We start from the raw sequence: 21121 nt of genomic DNA, 5'->3' as shown, positions 1-21121 counted from the left end.
AAGGAGGACGGGTTAACAGCAAATCCCTCAAAGTGCCATATGGGACAGCGGGAGGTTATGTACCTGGGCTACACAGCGGAACAGGGGGTTTTAAGACCACTGATAAGTAAGGTACAGGCCCTAGCTGAATATAAAGCCCCTACTACGAAAAAGCAAGTGCGGCAGTTTTTAGGACTGGTGGGGTACTACTGTAGGTTTATACCTAACTTCGTGACCATGCAGACCCCCTCACAGATCTGACGAAGGGGTTGCAGCCCAAAAAGGTGCAGTGGTTGGAACAATGTGAGAGGGCCTTTCAGAGGCTAAAAAGCTGTTTGACAAGGGTGCCGGTGCTGGGGCAACCCAATTTCTCTAAGGACTTTATTTTGCAAACAGACGCATCAGCCGTAGGACTAGGGGCCGTCCTGGCACAAGAAATTAATGGGGAAGAGCACCCTACACTATACCTAAGATGGAAATTATTTCCTAGGGAGCAGGCGTATGCTACGGTGGAGAAAGAAGCACTAGCAGTGAAGTGGGCGATAGAATCCCTGTGATACTACCTCCTAAGAAGTTCCTTTCGGCTAGTGACAGACCACGCCCCATTGAAGTGGCTGCAATTGATGAAAGACACAAATCCATGGATGATGAGGTGGTACTTGGCGCTGCAGCCATACAAATTTGAGGTAATGCACCGGCCCAGCAAGAGCCATAGTAACATGGACTTCTTCTCGAGAGCGGTGGTGGAGGAAGAGGCTGTACGAAGAAGTGAAGAAGGAAACTTAAGGGGGGGGGGTGTGATGGGGTGTTGTGGCCCCAAGAGGGGAAATCTCCCGAACCCCGCACTTACGACGAGCCCAAGGCGACGCTCTGGGGGAAAGCCGTGGCACCCTTGAGGCCGTGTGAGGCTTGTTCCATGGCTGGCCAGTGGACAGGGGGGACTGCGCCAGCATCTGGGAAGTGGGGCGCCAAAGTTAAATGGCCACGCTGGCAGCAGGACCAGCAGCTTCTTTACTGTTCATAACAGATGATTCAAACACCACCATAATATTAACAGACCATTTATCTTAGGGTACGTCTACACTAGCTTGTTAGTTCGAGCTAGGTAGGGTAATGAGGACAAGTGGAGTTGCAAATGAAGCCCGGGATTTAAATATCCTGGGCGCTGCCATTTTTAAATCCCCCTTAGTCCGAACTCCATGTCCACGGCTACACGCGGAACGGAGTAGGTAGTTCGAATTAAAGATTCATTCCGAGGAGTAACAGTAGTTTGAATTAGGATCTTTAATTCTAACTACCTAGTCCATGCCGCGTGTAGCCGCAGGCACGGAGTTTGGACTAAGGGGGATTTAAAAATGGCGGCGCCCGGGAACATGCAAATGAAGCCCGGGATATTTAAATCCTGGGCTTCATTTGCAACTCCGCTTGCCCTCATTACCCTACCTAGCTCGAACTAACGAGCTAGTGTAGACATACCCTTATAGAACACCGTTTATTTGGCATTTGGCTAAAGTGTTCTTCACAGCATCTTGAGGAGGGAAAAAAGCTTTGGGGTTGGCACTAAAGAAGTAAAAACATAAAAACATATAGGCTGTGTCTACATTGGCAAGATTTTGCGCAAAACCCTGTCTACACTGGCCACAAGTTCTTGCGCAAGAACACTGACGTTCTAATGTGTGAAATCAGGGCTTCTTGCGCAAATACTCTAACGCTCCCACTCAGGGATAAGCCCTTTTGTGCAAGTGTTCTTGCGCAAGAGGCCAGTGTAGACAGGCAGCCAAGACATTTTGCACAAAAGCAGTCTAAATGGAAAAAAGCCCTAGTGGCCGCTTGGACGTGCCATACCTGCAGGCAGCTCCGGACTTCCTGGTAACCTGAGCCCCCTTAAAGGCAGATGCAGCCTACAGAGGCCACGAGGCAGAAGCTCTTCTGCCGCCTTTGCCCAGAGCTCTGCCATGCGGTTCTGCTGCCGTCCCCAACGGCCACCAGAGCAGGATGGCCGCTCCGGGGGGGAAAAGCCACCCGCACCCCCAGCGCAGGAGGCCCCCAGGGGCAGAAAACAAAGAGCCCCATCCTGGTCCCCAGGGGAGCTCAAGGCCCTCCTGGACCTGTGGGAGGAGGAGGAGGCCCTCCATGACACCTGGGGCACCCATCGCCACAATGCGGAGATCTTCCGCCACATGGCCCAGGCGCTCTCGCACCAGGGACATCCAGCCTGGACCCTCGAGCAGGTCCGGGCTAAGGTGAAAGAGCTGCGCCTGGGCTACATGCGGGCCAGTGAGGGCCAGGGGGCAGGAGCTGACAGCTCCACCGACGGCTCCACCACATCCTGGGCCAGGCAGCACCCCACGGACCATCCGTGCCCATGAACACCTGCAGGTGTCCCCCTGTCACCAGGCCCAGTGAGGCGGGGGAGGAAGACAAGCCAGTCAGCAGGTCGGAGGATGAGGGCAGAACTGTCACCCTGCAACTGGAGGTCGTCTCCGGCAGCCCCGACGTCTCCCGCGCGTCCTCAGAGGCCGGGGAAGGATCCACCAGTGAGTGTTGCACTTTGCACTCACAAGGGCAGGGGGGAGCCAGGTGCCCGGAGGGGGGAGGGGGAGAACGTGTCACTCAGGCCACGTGAGCTGCACGCTGTGTAGCATTAGCAGTAAGCGGCACGTGCTGCCTGCCCCGACACGGCCTGACCCCCATGTGCAGGTCCGCCCCCGCAGAAGCAGTCGCAGGGACACCCCTCCCAGCAGTAGCTCCTCCCTCCCAGTTAAGAGCCTCCCCCCCCCTACATCTCCCCCCTCCCCATTGTAAATAAAAAGTTCAAATGTTGTGTTCCAAAAAAAACTGTGTTGGTTGTTTATTGGGAGGTAAGGAGGGAAGGGAAGGGGAGGGGATGGGAGGGAGATGTCAAGGGCGACAGAGGCGACCCTACTATGGGGCCTGGGAGAACATCTCCATCAGGGCCTGCCGGATGCACACCCCATCCTGGCGCGCCTGGCGGACGGCAGCTGTGCGAGGCTGTTCGAAGGCCTGGCCCTCGCCTGCCATCCATGCGGGGAGGAAGGCCTCCCTCCTCCGCTCCACAAGATTGTGGAGCACGCAGCACACGGCCAGTACCTCCGGGACATTCCGCTCACCCATCTCCAGACGGGTGAGCAAACAACGGAACCAGGCTTTCAGGTGCCCGAAGGCGCACTCCACTTGGTTGTGGGCCCGGTTGAGGCGGTCGTTGAACCGGGCCCGGTTGTGGTCTGGCTGCCCCGTGTAGGGCTGCATTAGCCAGGGCAGCAGGGGGTAGGCCGCGTCCCCCACAATACACGTGGGCATGGGCACGTCCCCGACAGTCAACTCCCGCCGGGGGAAGTAGGTGCCCGCCTCCAGCCTGCGAAACAGTCTGGAGTTGTGGAGGATGCGGGCGTCGTGTGCCCTGCCGGACCAGCCCACATAGACGTCCAGGAAGCGGCCCCGGTGGTCCACGAGAGCCTGGAGAACAATAGAGCAGTACCCCTTCCTGTTTGTGAAATGGGCCGCTCGATGCTCCGGGGCCCGAACGGGGATGTGGGTTGCATCCAGGGCTCCCCCGCAGTTGGGGAACCCGAGGGCAGCAAAGCCGGCCAGCGTAGTGTCCACATCTCACAGGTGGATGACTCTCGGTAGCAGGACGTCGTTGCTGGCGTGGACGACCTGCAGAAGGGTGCAGAGAAACACTGGGGAACACATCACATACGGCAGGGTGAGTGTGCGCTCCCTTGCCCCCCCCCCCGTGATTCCCTCTGTCCTCACGTGCACACACACATGCGCACACACACACCAGGGCCCCCTCGCCCCCCCCCCCCCACCAGCAGGCCTGTGCAAGGGAGGGACGGCCCAAACCCCGGGTGACCCAGCCTGGAGTCTTGCCTGCCCCTGGGCATGGAGTGCAGCACCCTCCCCCCCGCCCCCCCCCACTCCCCCCAGGACTTACCTGCATGACAACGGCACCGACGGTGGATCTGCCCACCCCGAACTGTTGTGCCACCGATCGGTAGCTGTCCGGGGTGGCCAGCTTCCAGACTGCGATGGCGACCCTCTTGTCGAGGGGGATGGGTGCCCGCAGCCGGGGGGTGGCTCTCTGGAGCGCAGGGGTGAGCCAGGCACACAGCTCCAGGAACGTCCGCTTTCACATGAGGAAATTCTGGAGCCATTGCTGGTCGTCCCATTGCCCCAGGACCAGCCGGTCCCACCAGTCGGTGCTGGTGTCCAGTCTCCACAGTGGCCTCTCCACGCTGGGGTGGGGATGCCACAGGGACGCCATGGCCTCCCTGGTGAGGGAGTCCAAAGCAACCTGCGCCTCAAGGTCCTGAACACGAGGGCACCAGCCTGGAGCAGCAGCTGCAGGCACTCGAAAATGGCCGGCAGGGGCCAGAGCAGGCACATGGCCACCCCTGGCTCCATGGCACAAGAAACAAGCTGAGATAGAAAAATCAGCCAAAGGCACTAAAGGCACAAGGCTGTGGTGTCCAATAAGGCATAGAGCAACCACAAATAGAACTGCTACAGCTGTCAGTCCCTACAAGAGGTCCTAACGCACGCAGCAGGAGACAAATGGCTCTCCAGAGAGATCCCTTTAAGCACGTGTCTGAACGGAGCTCCAGCCCCGCCCCCGGAAAGGGCTGGTGGCCTTTTGCCCTCTGCAAAATGGTTCCAGGCTTCTGCTTTTGCACAAAAGCATCCCACCAATGTAGACGCGCTTTTGCACAAAAGCATCCCACCAATGTAGACGCGCTTTTGCACAAAAGCATCCCACCAATGTAGACGCACTTTTGCACAAAAGCATCCCACCAATGTAGACGCGCTTTTGCACAAAAGCATCCCGCCAATGTAGACGCGCTTTTGCACAAAAGCATCCCGCCAATGTAGACGCACTTTTGCACAAAAGCATCCCGCCAATGTAGACGCTTTTGCTCAAAAGTGCATCGTTCTTATGATGAGTCCCAGACCAATATAGACGCTCTCTTGCACAAATACTCTAATGCAAAAACTCTTGCGTTAAAAGTATTTGCGCAAAATCATGCCAGTGTAGACGTGGCCATAATGTCACAGGGACAGAATTATTACAGTATCAGATTTCATTTCTACATGGTATTTCATGGAATATCAAAATCTTTTATACACTGCCACAGTTACATTCAGTCACAACTACGCAGGAGGAGTTTGCAAATGCAGCCTTTGCTGAAAGTATTTTTCAAGAGAAGGTAAAAAGCGGCATCTCATTCTCTCAGCCTCCCAGGCATACAAAAGTCTGGAATTCAGATTACAATACAACATGGTGATAAAAGTGGCTGAGAGTGCATGTCTCTCCTAGAACAACCTGCGACACACTCTGCTTTGCAAGGTGCACAATACTGCAAAAATAAATTGCATGTTGTACCTCAGCAGCCAGTTGTTCCAGAATATTGATAAGGGAAGCAGATCTTTGTTGCTGAATTCATTTATCCAATATTTTATCCAGAATGGGATCAATGTCAGAATCCAAATGCATGGGCTTCTACTGATTCTCCTTCACTAACTCTGCAAGCTGTAATTTAAGGGGTTAGCCTCCACTCTATACATAAGGGCTGTGTCTACACTGGCCGCGTGTTCTTGCGCAAGAACACTGACGTTCTAATGTAAGAAATCAGTGCTTCTTGCTCCAGAACTCTGATGCTTCCACTCAGGAATAAGCCCTTTTGCACAATTGTTCTTGCGCAAGAGGCCAGTGTAGACAGGCAACATGAATTTCTTGCACAAGAAAGCCCGATGGTTAAAATGGCCATCAGAGCTTTCTTGCGCAAGAGAGCGTCTACACTGGCACGGATGCTCTTGTGCAAAAGCACATGCCAGTATAGACGCTCTCTTCTGGAAGAGTTTTTGCACAGGAACTCTTCCACAAAAGAGTTTTTGCGTGAGAACGCGGCATTGTAGACATAGCCAAGGACTTTAGGAGGGAAATTTTTGTGCAAAACAAAAAGTATTGGATAACTTTTCCTTCCCCCACCTACTTAATGGAAATCAGATTTTCAACAGAAGAGACAAGATACGGTTTCTACATAAACATTTAATACTTTGAAATGGAGATCCAAAGGGAAGAATATTTACAGTCTTCCAAACTCAGTGTTTGTGCAGAAAGTCATTTAATAAAAACCCACAAAACACATTATAGCCTTGGGTGGGGAAGGAAAGCAGCTTAAAGCTCATAAAGCTGATTATTTCAAATTAACAGTGACAAAAAGTTTAAGAGCACAATACTGCAATCATTACACAGGAAAGCACCCCATGACTTCAATAAGACGGCTGCCTGAGCAAGGGCCATAGCATTAGCCCTTCAGAAATCATGTTAAATTAGTTTCATACTTCTGTTCAATCCATGTCCTGTCACAAGAGGACAAAAGGAATAGTTTGAGGTTCAAAATGAGACAAAACTGAACATTATGTGAACAAAACACTTGCTACATCTTAAATGGCCATAATTTTGATCTATGGTATAGAATTAAAACAATGTAACAATCAGAAATATGCTATCAATCCACTTTGTAGAAAACTGGACACTGCTGTGAGAATACACGTGCACATACAGGTGATAACATTGATAAAGTGGATATCTAAACTGTTCTTGGAGGAACAAAAACCTTAACAATATGGCACTACATTTTGTTATAAGGGAGGAAAAATCAGAGGAAGAGTGTTTTGTATAAAACCACAATGGAGCACATTAGCCGCAGACAGAACAGTCTTGGAACCCTGCAAAACCAACTGCAATGAACAATAATCAAAATGGACAGAAGTGTACATTTTTCACTCACTTGCGCTGCCAGGAATGATGAGTTAATAGGAATCTTTTCAACTCTCTCCATCATGCTTGGAGAAAGTTTCAAGATACGCCACTATTATTAAATAACATCACCACACTCCTCTGGTTGCTAAGGAATTAACGTGTAAAATAAATGTGAATGCCAAAGAAATAATCAACCCATTGGCATGAAGAGGAAGGATTTCCTAGGCTGGGGTGGCCAACCAGTTAGAGATGAAGAGCCAAAATAGCTGTGAATAGAGTGCGAAGAGCCACGTATTATATGTTTATTTTTATAGATAGATAGATAGATAGATAGATAGATAGATAGATAGATAGATAGATAGATAGATATAGTACACAAAATGTAGTGATAAAAATAACATTACAGGACATTTTGGACAAAAACCAATTAAAAAAGTCTCTAGTCGCTTAAAAAATTCATGGCCAGTCCATAGATCTTCAGAGAACTTGACAAGGAACAAACATCAAAAAAAAAAAAAAAAAAAAAAACCCTTTACAAATACAGTAATAGTCTCACTAAAAAAAAGCATCCCCACCGTGTATTTTAAATTTAACATGACTGCCCTATTATGTCCTGTGAGTTTTTTAAAATTAAACTGAACTGAGAAGTAAATTAGCACAATTTGAAGTGCCTGTTTCACTCCAGCTGGTTGATCTCTGGTCTGGTTTCCTCATTTTTTTTACTTATGAAGATTATGGCTTTTTTATAGTTCTAAAAATTCAGGTCTGTCCCAGACTGCAAATATGACCGGTTCAAAAACAATAAGGGAGAGACTCATGTCTCAGAAGAATTGCTTCAGCCTGGCAAACAATAGCCTTTGAATTTTCTTTAAAGAAACTCTGTGTAAACCAGGTACATGCTGATTCTTTTTTTGCCCTGGAATTTAAATATGACATTTGTGTTGGCTGCCTTATTCTGCACCCATGAAGACTTTGAGTTTAAGGTGCTTCAGCCCCTCCCCACCAGAGCCAGGCACCCCGCCCCGTTCTAACCCAATCCCCCTCCTCTCCTCCAGAGCCAGGCACCCCCAGCCTCCCACTCTAAGCCAATCCCCTTCCCCTCCCCCAGAACCAGGCACCCTCAGCCCCACCCCCCACCCCCTGCTCCTACCCAATGCCTGGGTCCCAGAGCTGCCGCCACCACACACTTCTCCCTCCAGGCGCTGGGGCGCGTGCATAGAACTAGCAAGAGCCTCATTTCTTTAAGCAAAGAGCTGCATGTGGCTCGAGAGCCGCGGATTGGCCACCCCTGTCCTAGGCTGAGCACCAGTTACTTCTGTTGGTGTTCGTAACAGGAGCTTCATAGCTGGCTGGGGAGGTCTGATAAGGCATCAAATGCTTCCCCAGTTGGTCCTGAAGTGTTGATAGAAGTGAAATTTTTAGCTACAGCTATAGAATAAAAAGGAAATGTGATCATTTTATTGCCAAATTAGATGCTCATGGAGAGGTAAGCAAGATCTGTACTGAGTGAGCTGCTCTGCCTAAGGCAATATTTTTCCCGTTTACAGTTAATCTCAACAAAAAGAGGGAAGAGCTGTAGCTTTTACTCCACCATTGACGTGGAAATAGCTTAGAAGTTAAGAAAAGTATTACACTCAAGTGTCTACAGAAGAGTCTGTTGAATATTTACAACCATGAGTCATCATGAAACTGAGTTGCAACAAAGGTTATCTTCAGATAAACTGACCAGAGAAACACATGAAGGTCAGATTCATAGTCTTGGGAGACATGTGAGGTAAGAAAGCCATTCACCTCAGCCAGAAAATGATCAGAAGAGACAAAAACAAGCCTATAGGCCTTTCATTATTGCACTAGAAAGCTATAAAGCATGAACATTCCACCTGACTTTAAAGCGGGGCCACTCAATTTTAGAAGCTCCAGGGGCCACAATGATACTCACAGCACATGCTGAGGGCTGCAACTTAAGTGTAGTTGCATATACATGCAAATATATATGCAATAGCTTCTTTCACACTGACGGGAATGAATACAAAGATTAAGGCAAGACTACACAACACACAGGCCCCATTTAAGTCAGTTCTGCTGATATTAATAAAATGCAACATTTACCCAATTTCCATCCATATGACAGCACTTTTCATGAGCAATGACAGTCCAGCAAGTTAACTACTAAAATGCACATCAACAGAAAACCATTACATTGACTACTTTTTTGTTTTGGCTCCGAGTGTTGTGTTAAAGTTTCTGATGTGAGTTCAAACCTAACCACAAGGATAAAGGAAATCCAACATCCAGACAAAAACATATGGGCTGTGTCTACACTGGCACCCTTTTCCGTAAAAGGAATGCTAATGAGACACTTCGGAATTGCAAATTCCGCGGAGGATTTAAATATCCCCCGCGGCATTTGCATGAACATGGCTGCTGCTTTTTTCCGGCTCGGGGTTTTGCTGGAGAAAAGCGCCAGCCTAGACGGGATCTTGCGGAAAATAAGCCCTTTTCTGGAAGATCCCTTATTCCTACTTGAAAGCAGCAGCCATGTTCATGCAAATGCCGCGGGGGATATTTAAATCCTCTGTGGAATTTGCAATTCCGAAGTGTCTCATTAGCATCCCTTTTATGGAAAAGGGTGCCAGTGTAGACACAGCCTTAGAGAGCAGTTGCAAGACTGGAATCCTTTGAATTGGTTGGGAATAGAGTTAAGCAAACTCATGAAGAAAGTGGTGGGAGGACTATTGATGTTCCTTGTCTTAATATGCTCTATATACATAATGATCCAGCTAGCCTTATGCTGTATTAAAAGGTGCTTACAAAAGATAGAGAATGTAGCAGAAAGCAAGGTACAACAGATGCTTCTGCTAAATGTACAGAACCCTCCCGAGAAAGACTACAAAGACACTTGCACGTTTGAGGACGAATGGGAAAGGATGCTTAGGATTAATTGTGATCCACAAGTGGATCAAAGGGGGGAATGAAGGATAAACTTAATTTGTTGTCAGTATGACCTCTGCTGTGACCTGGATGTTAAGTCTGGTCTTTGTAAAGAGGTATGTGCTTGAACACAGGTATACTACTAGGAGGGGATAGGTGAAACTGGTTTGAACCTGTTGTAAGGCCTGCAAAGGGACTGTGAGGGGACAAATAATGATTGGAGGGAATTTGGTGCAAAGGGGCATGACCTGTATATGCATGCAATTGTAAGTGGTCAGTGAAAGAGGGGTAATTACCATGTAAGAAAGTACAAAAGACCTTGCCTTTTGTTTGGGCAGTTGCAGAAACTTTGCAGAAACTTTTTCCTGCGTATCCTGGAGATTTTTGCCCTGGAATGCATTCCTGAATAAAGCTGGTTGCTTAAGAAGGGTGTCTGGAATTGATTTGGTAGGGGTTTTGGGCCCCCATCCGAACCCTTGGATTAAATTCTCCGTCAGCTCCCACCCGTGAGCCGCAAACAAACAGGCCGCGGGCCGCATGAGGCCCACGGGCCACGTGTTGAGTAGCCCTGCTTTAAAGAAACGATAAGAAAGAAGTTTGCCATTAGCAGTTAGCAGTTCCAACAAAACCTCTTCTGGAGCAGTCTGGAGTAGCACAGACTTAGTATCCTATCCAAGTGAATTATGATGCTCTGTCCTACCCTCACAGTGTAGCCAGCTTTATAGAAATGTTAGCTTTGCAGCCTGGGAGACAAACTCATAGCCCTGTGCTTAGCTTCACCTAGTTTGATGGAGCACAAAGGGTACCATCTACAGCATGTATTATTGCCACCTAGAAACATGCATGCACTCATACACATAAAACTACAGAAAAATCAGTACATACAGGCTACGTCTAGACTGGCATGATTTTCCGGAAATGCTTTTAACAGAAAAGTTTTCTGTTAAAAGCATTTTCGGAAAAGTGCGTCTAGATCAGCACAGACGCTTTTCCACAAAAGCACTTTTTGCGGAAAAGCGTCCATGCCAATCTAGACACGCCATCGGGGCTTTTTTGCGGAAAACAAATCTCTGCTGTCTACACTGGCCCTTTTGCGCAAAAGCTTTTCAGAAAAAGACTTTTGCCCGAACGGGAGCAGTACGTTTTTCCGCAAAAGCAGTGACAATCTTACATGAGATCGTCAGTGTTCTTGCGGAAATTCAAGCAGCCAGTGTAGACAGCTGGCAAGTTTTTCCGCAAAAGCAGATGATTTTGCGGAAAAACTTGCCAGTCTAGACACAGCCACAATGTATAAAACACATGAATGTGCTTCAAAAGTGCACAAAACCCACTTTATTTTCATACTTCAGAAATGCTTGATATAGTCATAAACTATATGCATGGCTCTGACTTCTATACCCTCCATTTTACTGGACAATGACTCAGATTCAAGGAGGAACTGGCAATGAATCTAGGGGGTGGAGAACTGTTTCCCTCATTTTGTGCCACTCATTTTAAAACAGATGATAAATTAGACAGTGAATGGAAATAGGCCGGCTGTGTCTAGACTGGCAAGATTTTCCGCAAAAGCACTTGCCAGTCTATACGTAGCCGCCATGTTTACAAGATTCTCCAAGTGGGGGATGGGGTGGGTTTTTCTAACAGTGTTTCCCAATGCATTCATGCCTGCATTTGGAGCACATGTGAGAGCGGTGTTTTACACCCCAAGGGTCTTTAACAGGACAACACTCATGAGACATGTTCAGTATAAGTTCCTTATATGACTAATGTCATCTGCTCTGATTGTGGGGTCTGCTACAGTAAATCGGGGAATCAGATGCAAGAAAGATGGGGTAGGCGAGAAAGGAAATCCTGTGTACACTAAAATCCCACTTGAGAACACTAACAAACTAAAAAGTATTCAGTATTCATAAAATCCAAACCAATGGAATCCATCTTTGCCTAACCTGAAAGTTAAGTTTAGTGAACGATTGACAACAGCCTCATGCTGTGGTGCACAAGTTAGTTTTGCTAATTTAAATGACTCTAGATTGAATGGAAAGGGATGATTTAACGATTTAACACAACAGAAGAAAATCCTCAACTGACTGAAGTATCAATAAGGGTATGTCTACACTACCCCGCTAGTTCGAACTAGCGGGGGTAATGTAGTCATCCGCAGTTGCAAATGAAGCCCGGGATTTGAATTTCCCGGGCTTCATTTGCATGAAGCCGGCCGGCGCCATTTTTAAATGCCGGCTAGTTCGAACCCCGTGCCGCGCGGCTACACGCGGCACGGAGTAGCTAGTTCGGATTAGGAAGCCTAATCCGAACTAGCTACTCCGTGCCGCGTGTAGCCGCGCGGCACGGGGTTCGAACTAGCCGGCATTTAAAAATGGCGCCGGCCGGCTTCATGCAAATGAAGCCCGGGAAATTCAAATCCCGGGCTTCATTTGCAACTGTGGATGACTACATTACCCCCGCTAGTTCGAACTAGCGGGGTAGTGTAGACATACCCTAAGGGAGTTAATCCCTTCCCATCTCTTCCCCAAAGTACACCCTATCGTACTGTGCCTCTACTAAAAAGATGCCAGTATTATATGGACACATCCTTGTTTATGGATCAGAAGTTTATTCTCACAGTACAAGATTTGCAGCTACAGTTAAATAAGTAAGTTGTAACTGCAAATCTCAGTTTTGTTTTGCTCAGTACCAATTTCCAAAAAAAGCAGAAGTCAAACATTATGCAGGTCCTTTTCAGCCTCCACTCCAGTCTCTCCGGTGCTTGGAGGCAGTGGGGCAGTCATAGGTTTCACATTGTATACCACTTTGGCTTGTGTTTTAGCTCCTCGGTGGTCTTGCTTCTGTAAAGCACAGCCATTCAATCCCCAGAAGCTCAACCACCTGTTTTTCATGAGCACAAGAGATAGCAACAGATCACACAGTGACTGCCCCATCTCTTTTCTTGTTGGTTTCCTTCCTGGATCCCATGGCAGTTGAACTCCAACAAGCTTCTCTGACACTGATTTTTTTTTGTTCGTTTCTTCTCTGTGATTAAGAAAAAGAAGACAGAAAAGCTTCCCATGTTTGTTTCCTCTCTTTAGAAGAAGGTAGAGAATTTTCTTAGAACCTTCTTTTCTATAGCGAGTGGAAAAAAATATAGGTTCCACAATCCATATTTACAGGACAAACCAAGTAGTGAATGAATGACACCCAACAACAAGAGGCACAGTCCTATACTAGAACATAAATGCAGTGTGTTCAAAATGAAAGCAGAGCATCCTTCTGAAGTTCACCCCATGGATTAGTGTTTGCCCATACAGCTGTGTACAAACAGTTGCTTGTATTATTTCTGGCCAGCAGTAAGCATTTTATTCCTTTATACAATGGTATTGAGAGAACAGTGACTGTGGTGGCTTCCTGTAAGAGTTTCTGCCAGTGTGCATTCACTGAGGGGCGTGTCAGGAGGTACAAGGAACATGCTGCCATCCGCAGAATCTTCCCGCTCCACTGATGAAGGGCCAACTAAGGGAGGATAAGATTCCTCTGTGAGCTGTGGTGATATATCGCTGTTTCCTAGTGAAGGTTGACTGCTCTGCATTGTCTGAGAGAGATCACCATCTGCAAGGGAGAAAGGCAAAAAGACTCAGAAAGCTCTGGTCTATGAGCGTGCATGTTGGCTGGTTATTCTATGAAGAAGTTGCATTTAAGTTTGCTTGATTGTCATGTGAGGAGTACCTCAAGCCTAACCTCAGAAAAGACCAAACAAGTAACTGGCACGCATTGCAGGGGTTAAAGCTAGCTAGTTGGTCCAGACTGACAATATTGGGTATATGCAATAACATGACAGAATGAGACTCATTAGTTAACACACATAATTTAGGCATGCAGCACTGCATGAATGTGCATTTTTTTTTTCAAAAAAAGGAACTTATCCCTTAAATCACTTTAGGAATATCAATACCATTGCTCTATTACTAACCTATCATGTTATTAAAAATGAGAACATTTCAGTTCAATTTACTCTGCCATTTTTGTAGGCTATTCATTTAAGGACATTTGGAACAGGCAATAAGTTTCACATTTCTTGTTAGTTTTACTTGCAAAGTTCTCAGGCACTAGACGTGCTGTAATGTTTTGGTTAAGAAATTATAGGGAAATGTTTGAAATTATTTTTGTTTTGAAGTTTCATAAAAACTTCTGATAGATTGTTAGTTTCTGTAAAACCTAACTTTGAGGTCAGTATCTCTAAAAATATGAACCCTGAACTCCACCTTGCTCTTTCTTAATGCCAAATACAGTAAAACTCCAAGTGTCCGGCATCAAGTGGTCCGGCACTCCCGATAGTCCGGCACCAACTGGAACCCGGAAGTGCTCCAGCCCGCCGGACAATTGGAGCTGCTCCGCACAGCTTCCCCAAGTCCGCTGCTACCGCTGCTGAAACTGACCAGCTGCGGACTTGGGGAAGCAGTGCAGAGCAGAGCAGCTGGGGTGCTGCCGGGTTGGTCCTGCAGTGCCACCCCTCACCCCCCTGTTTGGTGCCCGGCAGCACCCCAGCTGCTGCCGCTGCTGAAATTAATGAGCGGCAGACTTGGGGAAGCTGCAGAGCAGAGCAGATGGGGGTGCTGCCGGGTGCCGAGCAAGGGGGTGAGGGGTGGCGCTGTGGGACCAACCAGGCAGCACCCCAGCTGCTCTGCTCGCCCTTCCCCAAGTCCGCCGCTGGTCAGTTTCAGCAGCGGGGGACTTGGGGAAGCCTGGGGCAGAGCAGCTGGGGTGCTGCTGGGTTGGTCCTGCAGCGCCACCCCTCACCAGCACCCAGTTCTCCCCATGCTGCGCCGTTCCCCACCCGACACCCCCCCCCCGGACCTGTCACAGCCCCCCTGCCAGAGTACCTCCTGATACTCCGGCATATCTGATAATCAGGCACCCCCTGGGTCCCAAAGGTGCCGGATTATCGGAAGTCTGCTGTACTGCCTTTTATAAACTTTACTTGCTCAGAATTCAGGAAACCGACACTGTTGGTGCATTATAGACTCTCCCTAGTTAGGTAGTTTTGTTTGGATGTGTTCCTCATTTTGGTATCATTAACATATGCATGCTTCCAGAATTCCAGGATAGCCAGAGTACACTCAAAAGTGATAACTTCAAGAAGATTACTGTATAGCTTGCAGAGCAAATTACTGGCTTACATTTTAGTTACCTTTTAAAAAAATCCAACACTAAAACAAAATAAAAACATTCCTCAAAAAGCTTATAATACACAGGAGACCCTTGCCTTTTTAAAACTTCAATAATCTATCACCATGGCATCCAGAGTACTGAAGTGTCAGTGCCCTACCATTTGTTTTATAAAAGTTCAAGATTTATCCCTAAATAGAAGAACTAGAGGACACAAATGAAATTAATGGGGAGCAGGTTTAAAACTAATAAGCGAAAGTTCTTCTTCACACAGCGTGTAGTCAACCTGTGGAACTCCTTGCCAGAGGATGCTGTGAAGGCTAGGACTATAACAGAGTTTAAAGAGAAGCTAGATAAATTCATGGAGGTTAGGTCCGTAAAAGGCTATTAGCCAGGGGATAAAATGGTGTCCTTGGCCTCTGTTTGTCAGAGGCTGGAGAGAGATGGCAGGAGACAAATCGCTTGATCATTGTCTTCGGTCCCCCCTCTCTGGGGCACCTGGTGCTGGCCACTGTCAGTAGACAGGATACTGGGCTAGATGGACCTTTGGTCTGACCCAGTACGGCCGTTCTTATGTTCTTATGTTCTTATCTAAGCTCAGGACTTAATACAACAATTAAATGTCAAATTTTAGTTGGCCACCTACAACAATTAAAGGACTAAATCCACAATTAGACAAAAAACACAAACTTAATTAGGCAAAGGCCTGTGTGAACAGGTGAGTGGTACATGGAAGCTGAGCTCTGTCAGGCACGGAGGATCCAAATTCCAGCATCAAGAAATAGGGATGTAAAAGACTAGTCAACTATCCGATAAGCATTTGCTTATCGGATAGCTTTTGACTAGTTGATATCCCCCCCCCCCCCGCTTGCTGCCTTAGCTTCCCCATGAGAGGGGGCTCATTCCCAGCGAGCATGCTTCCTGAGCAAATTATATGGGGAGTAGGTACAAATTAAGATTCCCCGTTTTTCCAAATCTTGAATTAGTTCACAGACCGGAGCCATAGCTTCGGCTGGAATGCTGTACTGTTTTATCTTGGTTACAGTGGAAGGCGGGAGAGCGGGGGTTTGAGCCAGCAAAGTTTTAAAGCCAGAAAGCTCCAAAAGCTCATTTTTCTCCATTAATTACTTTCTCCTTCCCCTCTCTAGCCTCGGGAGGAGCCGTTCCTGAAGGTGCTCCATGTCCTTATTTAGGGTTCGCACCCGGGTATCCAGGTTCTGGCATTGCTCCCAGAGTTCGTATCTCGCTCTCTGCACCCTTATCAGTTCTGCTTCTAAGTTCCAGTAGCTAATGCAGGCTGCTTGCCACACACCCTTTAACAGCCAGATGCAAGCGTCTTTCCCTAACATCTCTTTATCCCATTTAGGGTTGCCCCATCCCTCTCGGGCAAACTCCTTTTCTATACAGCTAAAATCCATGTCCAGCATGACAGGCTTCATGCTGCTGCATTTGAACCAATAGCACAATCCTGCCGACTACGCCAATTCTGACAGCCGACGGTCAGGGCAGTGTGTGTGTGTATGCTTCCGAGAAAAGGTTTAACGTCCGTGTCTTTACTGCTAGGACCGGGGTCCCGTCGCAGAGGGTGGCCAGAAGGCCAACAGACGCCCCGTTATATAGGAAGAGCTTATTACACTTTAGATTTTAACTGCTAGAACACAAAGTTCCTTCGCAGCGGGCAGCCTAGGAAAGGCTGGAAAGGTGCCCCAACGGATCTTGTCACCTGGGGTGTGACACAGATCCAAACGCCCAAGCTCTCCCTATGTCTGTCCCTTTATGACCGGCTGAAGTTCTTTTAAATTGTGCTTGGTTCTGTTACAGCAACTGAAGGAGTCAGGTTAAAGCTTAAACAGTTACAGGTTTATTAAAAGACTTATAAAAGCATATGGTTACAATGGCTATTGCTCTATTTCTTAAATGCTAACAAATACAGATTTTAAAAATGGTTACAAAGAAAATAAAGATAGAAAATAGAGCTCTAAGTCTATGTATATATATACTTAAACAAAGGACCACATCCAGGTACAATTTTTACTCCTTTCTGTGCCTCTCGACTCCAGCGTGTCAGGCCAGGGCCGGTCTCTCAATTCCTAGGAAAGACGAATACGAGGTGGGCGTCCCCTTGGAACCTCGGGAGATCAAACACCTAACCCGACCAGCAGATAGATAGTAGATTGACACTCAGAGAAAATGCGCTGCTGGACCCATCTTTATACCCCTGGGGGCCCGTATCCTCTTTCTTATCTAAGATGCCGAATTGTACTGGTCCGTTTTGTGGCGCCAGTTCTTACAAGCAAGTTTCAAGTTAATTTACACTTGCAAGAGAGAGAACTAAATTGTGAGCACTAGACATTTTTTTACTGGGCGAGAGATTCCTCCCCCCGCGGACAGCTGTGTGTTCGTATCAATATGGGTTTGAGTCAAGGGCACTCCTTGGCAGCCTCTTGGTCAGCAATTGGTGTATCTCTGTTTACAGCCATTCACGGTCACACAGCCTGGGCCTTCTGCTCTGTGTGCCCTGTATGCTCCAGGCAAGCAAAAATGGATGTTACAAGGGGGGGGGTTTCTGTCTGGCTACAATGAGATAGAGGCAGCAAAGGTGGGGGGGGGAAGGGGTACTTCAAAGTGGCAGCACCTCACAGCGGTGCTACCACTTTGAAACCCCAAGGCAGCGTTTCAAAGGCGCAGCTGCTGCACAGATAATCCGTGGATCAGCTGTGTGTCGGCTGCCCCTTTAAAACGCCACTTCTGCGCCTTTCAAAAGGGCAACCATGGAGCCTGGGGGGTCATCTGGGAGTCTCCAGCTGACCCTGGGCTCCATGGCTGCCCCTTTGAAAGGCACGGAGGCGGCAGTTTCCACAGGGAAGCTGACACACAGCTGATCTCAGCTGTGCGGCGGCTTCCCCTTGGAAACTGCCGCCTCCGCGCCTTTCAAAGGCGCAGTGGAGCTTGGGGTCAGCTGGGGACTCCCCAGCTGACCCCAGGCTCCTAGAGGCATGCAGTGTAGCATGGAGCTCAGGGTCAGCGGGGGACTGTGAGTCGCCCACTGGGGACTCTTGTGCATTTCAAAGCAGGCATGCCGCGTGCAGCCCGAAGTCAGCAGGAATTCCTGCTGGCTCCGGGCTGTACGCGGTGTTCCGCATTCCTCCTTTAAAATGTACAAGAGCCCCAGCGGGGGCTCTTGTACATTTCAAAGAAGGAATGTGGAAGTGCCTATCGAGTAGTCTATTGACTAGTCGATTAGTCAATTAACTGCATTTTAACATCCTTATCAAGAACCCTCTTGTATGCTGGCAGGGCAGTCACACCACCAAATTTACCTTTCAAGAGACTGTTCATTGTACTGGTTTTAAATTTCCTAAATATTAAGTCATACAAAAAGCTAAGAGCTAAAACAAGTTTGCAGCATTCATACATACACTGACTTAGAGGCCCAGCAAATTTTAGTGTCAAGAATAAAATTATAGAACAAGACTTGTATTAAAACATTTACCACCAAAAGTGAAAGATTAGATTCTGAAATATGTCATTGTTATTCTATCATACAATCCCTAAAATATTTATATATTTCAGTTTAACTTTCCTTTAAGCAGAACAAAAAAGGATTGGAGTGCTCCTCATTACCAAGCAAGTAAAATTATCAAAACTCCTGCCCATGTACCTGGGGTAGAACAAAGGATACTGTCTGGATTGATGGAAGCCTCATAGGGAGGAGGTGGGTCATCAGGATGCTGAATGTTGGGATATTTGTAAGCTGTATATGGTGGTGGGGGGTCATGGAAATGAAATGCCCCGCCTTCCCCATCATCTGAAAGATGTAGCGGAGTAAGGCCAGTTCCGAAACCATCTGGGCCATAATCAAAACCAGGCATCCTGCAGCCCAAGTTAAAATGGTGCACTGTTTAAAAGAATAAAATATGAGAAAATGCATGTCTTTATCTAAGGCACAGCTCTGCGCCTTCTTCCATTCTGCCCCTTAGTCACAGAATCTCACCTAAAACATATGCAATGAAGCTGTACTTTGGCCTCATTCAAAGGCAGCCACCCAGCAGCTTATATAAATCTTGCAAATCACCACTGAACATTTGTCTACCGCCACCCAAGCCCTCTCTTCCCACTTTGTTTGTCCTAACCCTCACCGGCGCCATAGTTACATTCTAGACTTTAAAGCTCTTTTAGGTCAAGAGCTTATCTATTTGTTCTAAAAGGTGCCAGAGTACCCTTTGGGCATAGTATAAGTCATGTTATACCATCAATACTGACTCAATGAACACATAAAGAGAAGGATGCTGGAATACTTTATAAGGGTACCATGTCAAATGAGGACTTTAGTATATTTGCTCATATGATAATCAAGTACATTAACTTCCCAAACCAAGCACCTAGGCTGCATTTTACAGCCCCGCATCTCAAGCTCCACAAGCCCAGGCCAGCTGACAGAGGCCACCCATGGGTATTTAACTGCAGTGTACTCAAAGGGTATGTTTGCATTTCCCAGACCAGTCTCGAAAGCTCATCTCTCTCACCAACAGAAGGTTGGTCCAATAAACGATATTACCTAACTCACATCTGTCTCTCTACAACCCTGGGATCCACATGGCTACAACAACACTGGCTAAATGTACAGTTACAGAATACTTACAATTTACTCCAATCAAAGACTCAATGCGCTCTCTACGCCTCTGGCGCAGCCGATGGACCATGAAGAGCAGCAGAGATAAGATAAGGAAGGAAGAAATGCAGCTTACTATCAGACGCATTCCACTTGCCATCGAGTCAAATAAATTGTTGCCATCTGTTAGGTGAAATAAATAAAAAATAATTTATTACTTTGACCAACATTTTTTCTTTACGTTTTCTTTCAATACCAGGGAAGTACCCAGAGTGAAGATAAATAACTAGGTTTTAAACTCATCTATATTTCATAAATACAGAAAATTATATATTAAAAAGTTATAAGGAAACCCATCCATCATAATGAAACTGGATTTCCTTAAAAATTTGTTATCCAGCACAGTGGAAATAAGGCTGTGTCCAGACTCAGGGTTTTTTCCGAAAAGTAGCCTTTTTTCGAAAAAACTTCACCTGTGTCTAGACTGCAGCCGCGTTCTTTCGAAATTAAATCAAAAGAATGCGGCTTTTCTTTCGACGGCGGTAAACCTAATTCCACGAGGAAGAACGCCTTTTTTCAAAAGTGCTCTTTCGAAAAGAGGCGTTCTTGAAAGCAAACAGGGCTTTTTAGAAAGAAAGCATCCAGACTCACTTGCTGCTTTCTTTCGAAAAAGCGGCTTGCTTTTTCGAAAGTTCTGAGTGCAGTCTAGACGCTCTCTTTCAAAAGAGGCTTGCAGTCTAGACATAGCCTAAGTGCTTAAGACTAAGGATGAAAGTCCTGCATGGCATAGAAATGGGAAAAGCAGATGTTTAAGAGCAGTGGTGGGCAGCTTGTGGGCCATGTGCAGCCCATTGGGGTTCTAAGTATGGCCAAGAGACATTTTGTTTACCGTTCGTTGCCCACAATTCCACCGGTTTCCGTCTGCATAGTTTTTCCCTACTAGCATTACTAAAGTGACACAGACTTAAAGCAAGGGCATGGGACATGAGATACATGCTAATTGCACATAACATTGATTGTGAGAGCAGTGAAAGTGCTGCTATGGTTCAGGCGGCACAACTTGCAAATTCTAGGTATGCAGACTAGGGATGTTAAAATTAGGTTATTTTAGTAATTGAGTAGTCAATACAAATTGTATCGACTACTCGATACGGGAAAGCAGCCGGCTCAGTCCCGGCTCACACTGGGACCAGACTCTGCTGGTGGCGCTGCAATTTAAAAGGCAGTAGGAGCCAGGCTGCCTGCCCCCTGACTCCTACTGCCTTTTAAATTGCAGCGCCACCAGCAGGGTTTGATCCCACTACAAGCCAGGACTGAGCTGGGCTACCTGCCCAGCTGGTAGCAGCCCCTGCCCGTGGAAGGTCCCAGCAGGAAGATAGGACCACCCCATGGACAGGGGCTGCTGCCAGAGAAGGTGCCACTGCCCCCTCCCCCGCTGCTGCCTCTGATAGAGCCTGTGGGAGGGAGGGGCCGCTCCAGCCCAGTGGTGGTTTGGGGGGGACCTGCTCCAGCTGGGCTACAGTGCCCCCTCCCCACCCTCCCCGTTAACCAATTAAATGGGATTTTGCATCCCTACTGCAAGCCAATGGCAAATCCAGGAATTGGACCATATGTCTAGACTCCCAATTCTATGCCATATCCTCTAGTTCCAGAGC

At 47.4% G+C, this 21121-nt stretch overlaps 1 protein-coding gene across 1 annotated transcript in view; it reads right to left on the bottom strand.

Moving 5' to 3' along the window:
* Nucleotides 1-12166: 12166 nt before the first annotated feature.
* LOC102461266 (integral membrane protein DGCR2/IDD-like) overlaps nucleotides 12167-21121 on the bottom strand; it is a 263215-nt gene continuing 254260 nt past the window's right edge. The window contains exons 8-10 of the mRNA XM_089775103.1: nucleotides 19497-19649; nucleotides 18516-18752; nucleotides 12167-13297 (exon numbers count right to left, since the gene is read on the bottom strand). Of these exons, the coding sequence (XP_089631229.1) occupies nucleotides 13056-13297; nucleotides 18516-18752; nucleotides 19497-19649 (632 nt within the window). The 3' untranslated portion in view covers nucleotides 12167-13055. The remainder of the gene's footprint in view (nucleotides 13298-18515; nucleotides 18753-19496; nucleotides 19650-21121) is intronic.

This window comes from Pelodiscus sinensis, chromosome W (genome assembly GCF_052426305.1).
Source record: "Pelodiscus sinensis isolate ZL-2025 chromosome W, ASM5242630v1, whole genome shotgun sequence".
Classification (NCBI taxonomy): Eukaryota; Metazoa; Chordata; order Testudines; family Trionychidae; genus Pelodiscus; species Pelodiscus sinensis.
This window is presented reverse-complemented; position numbering and strand designations above follow the sequence as displayed.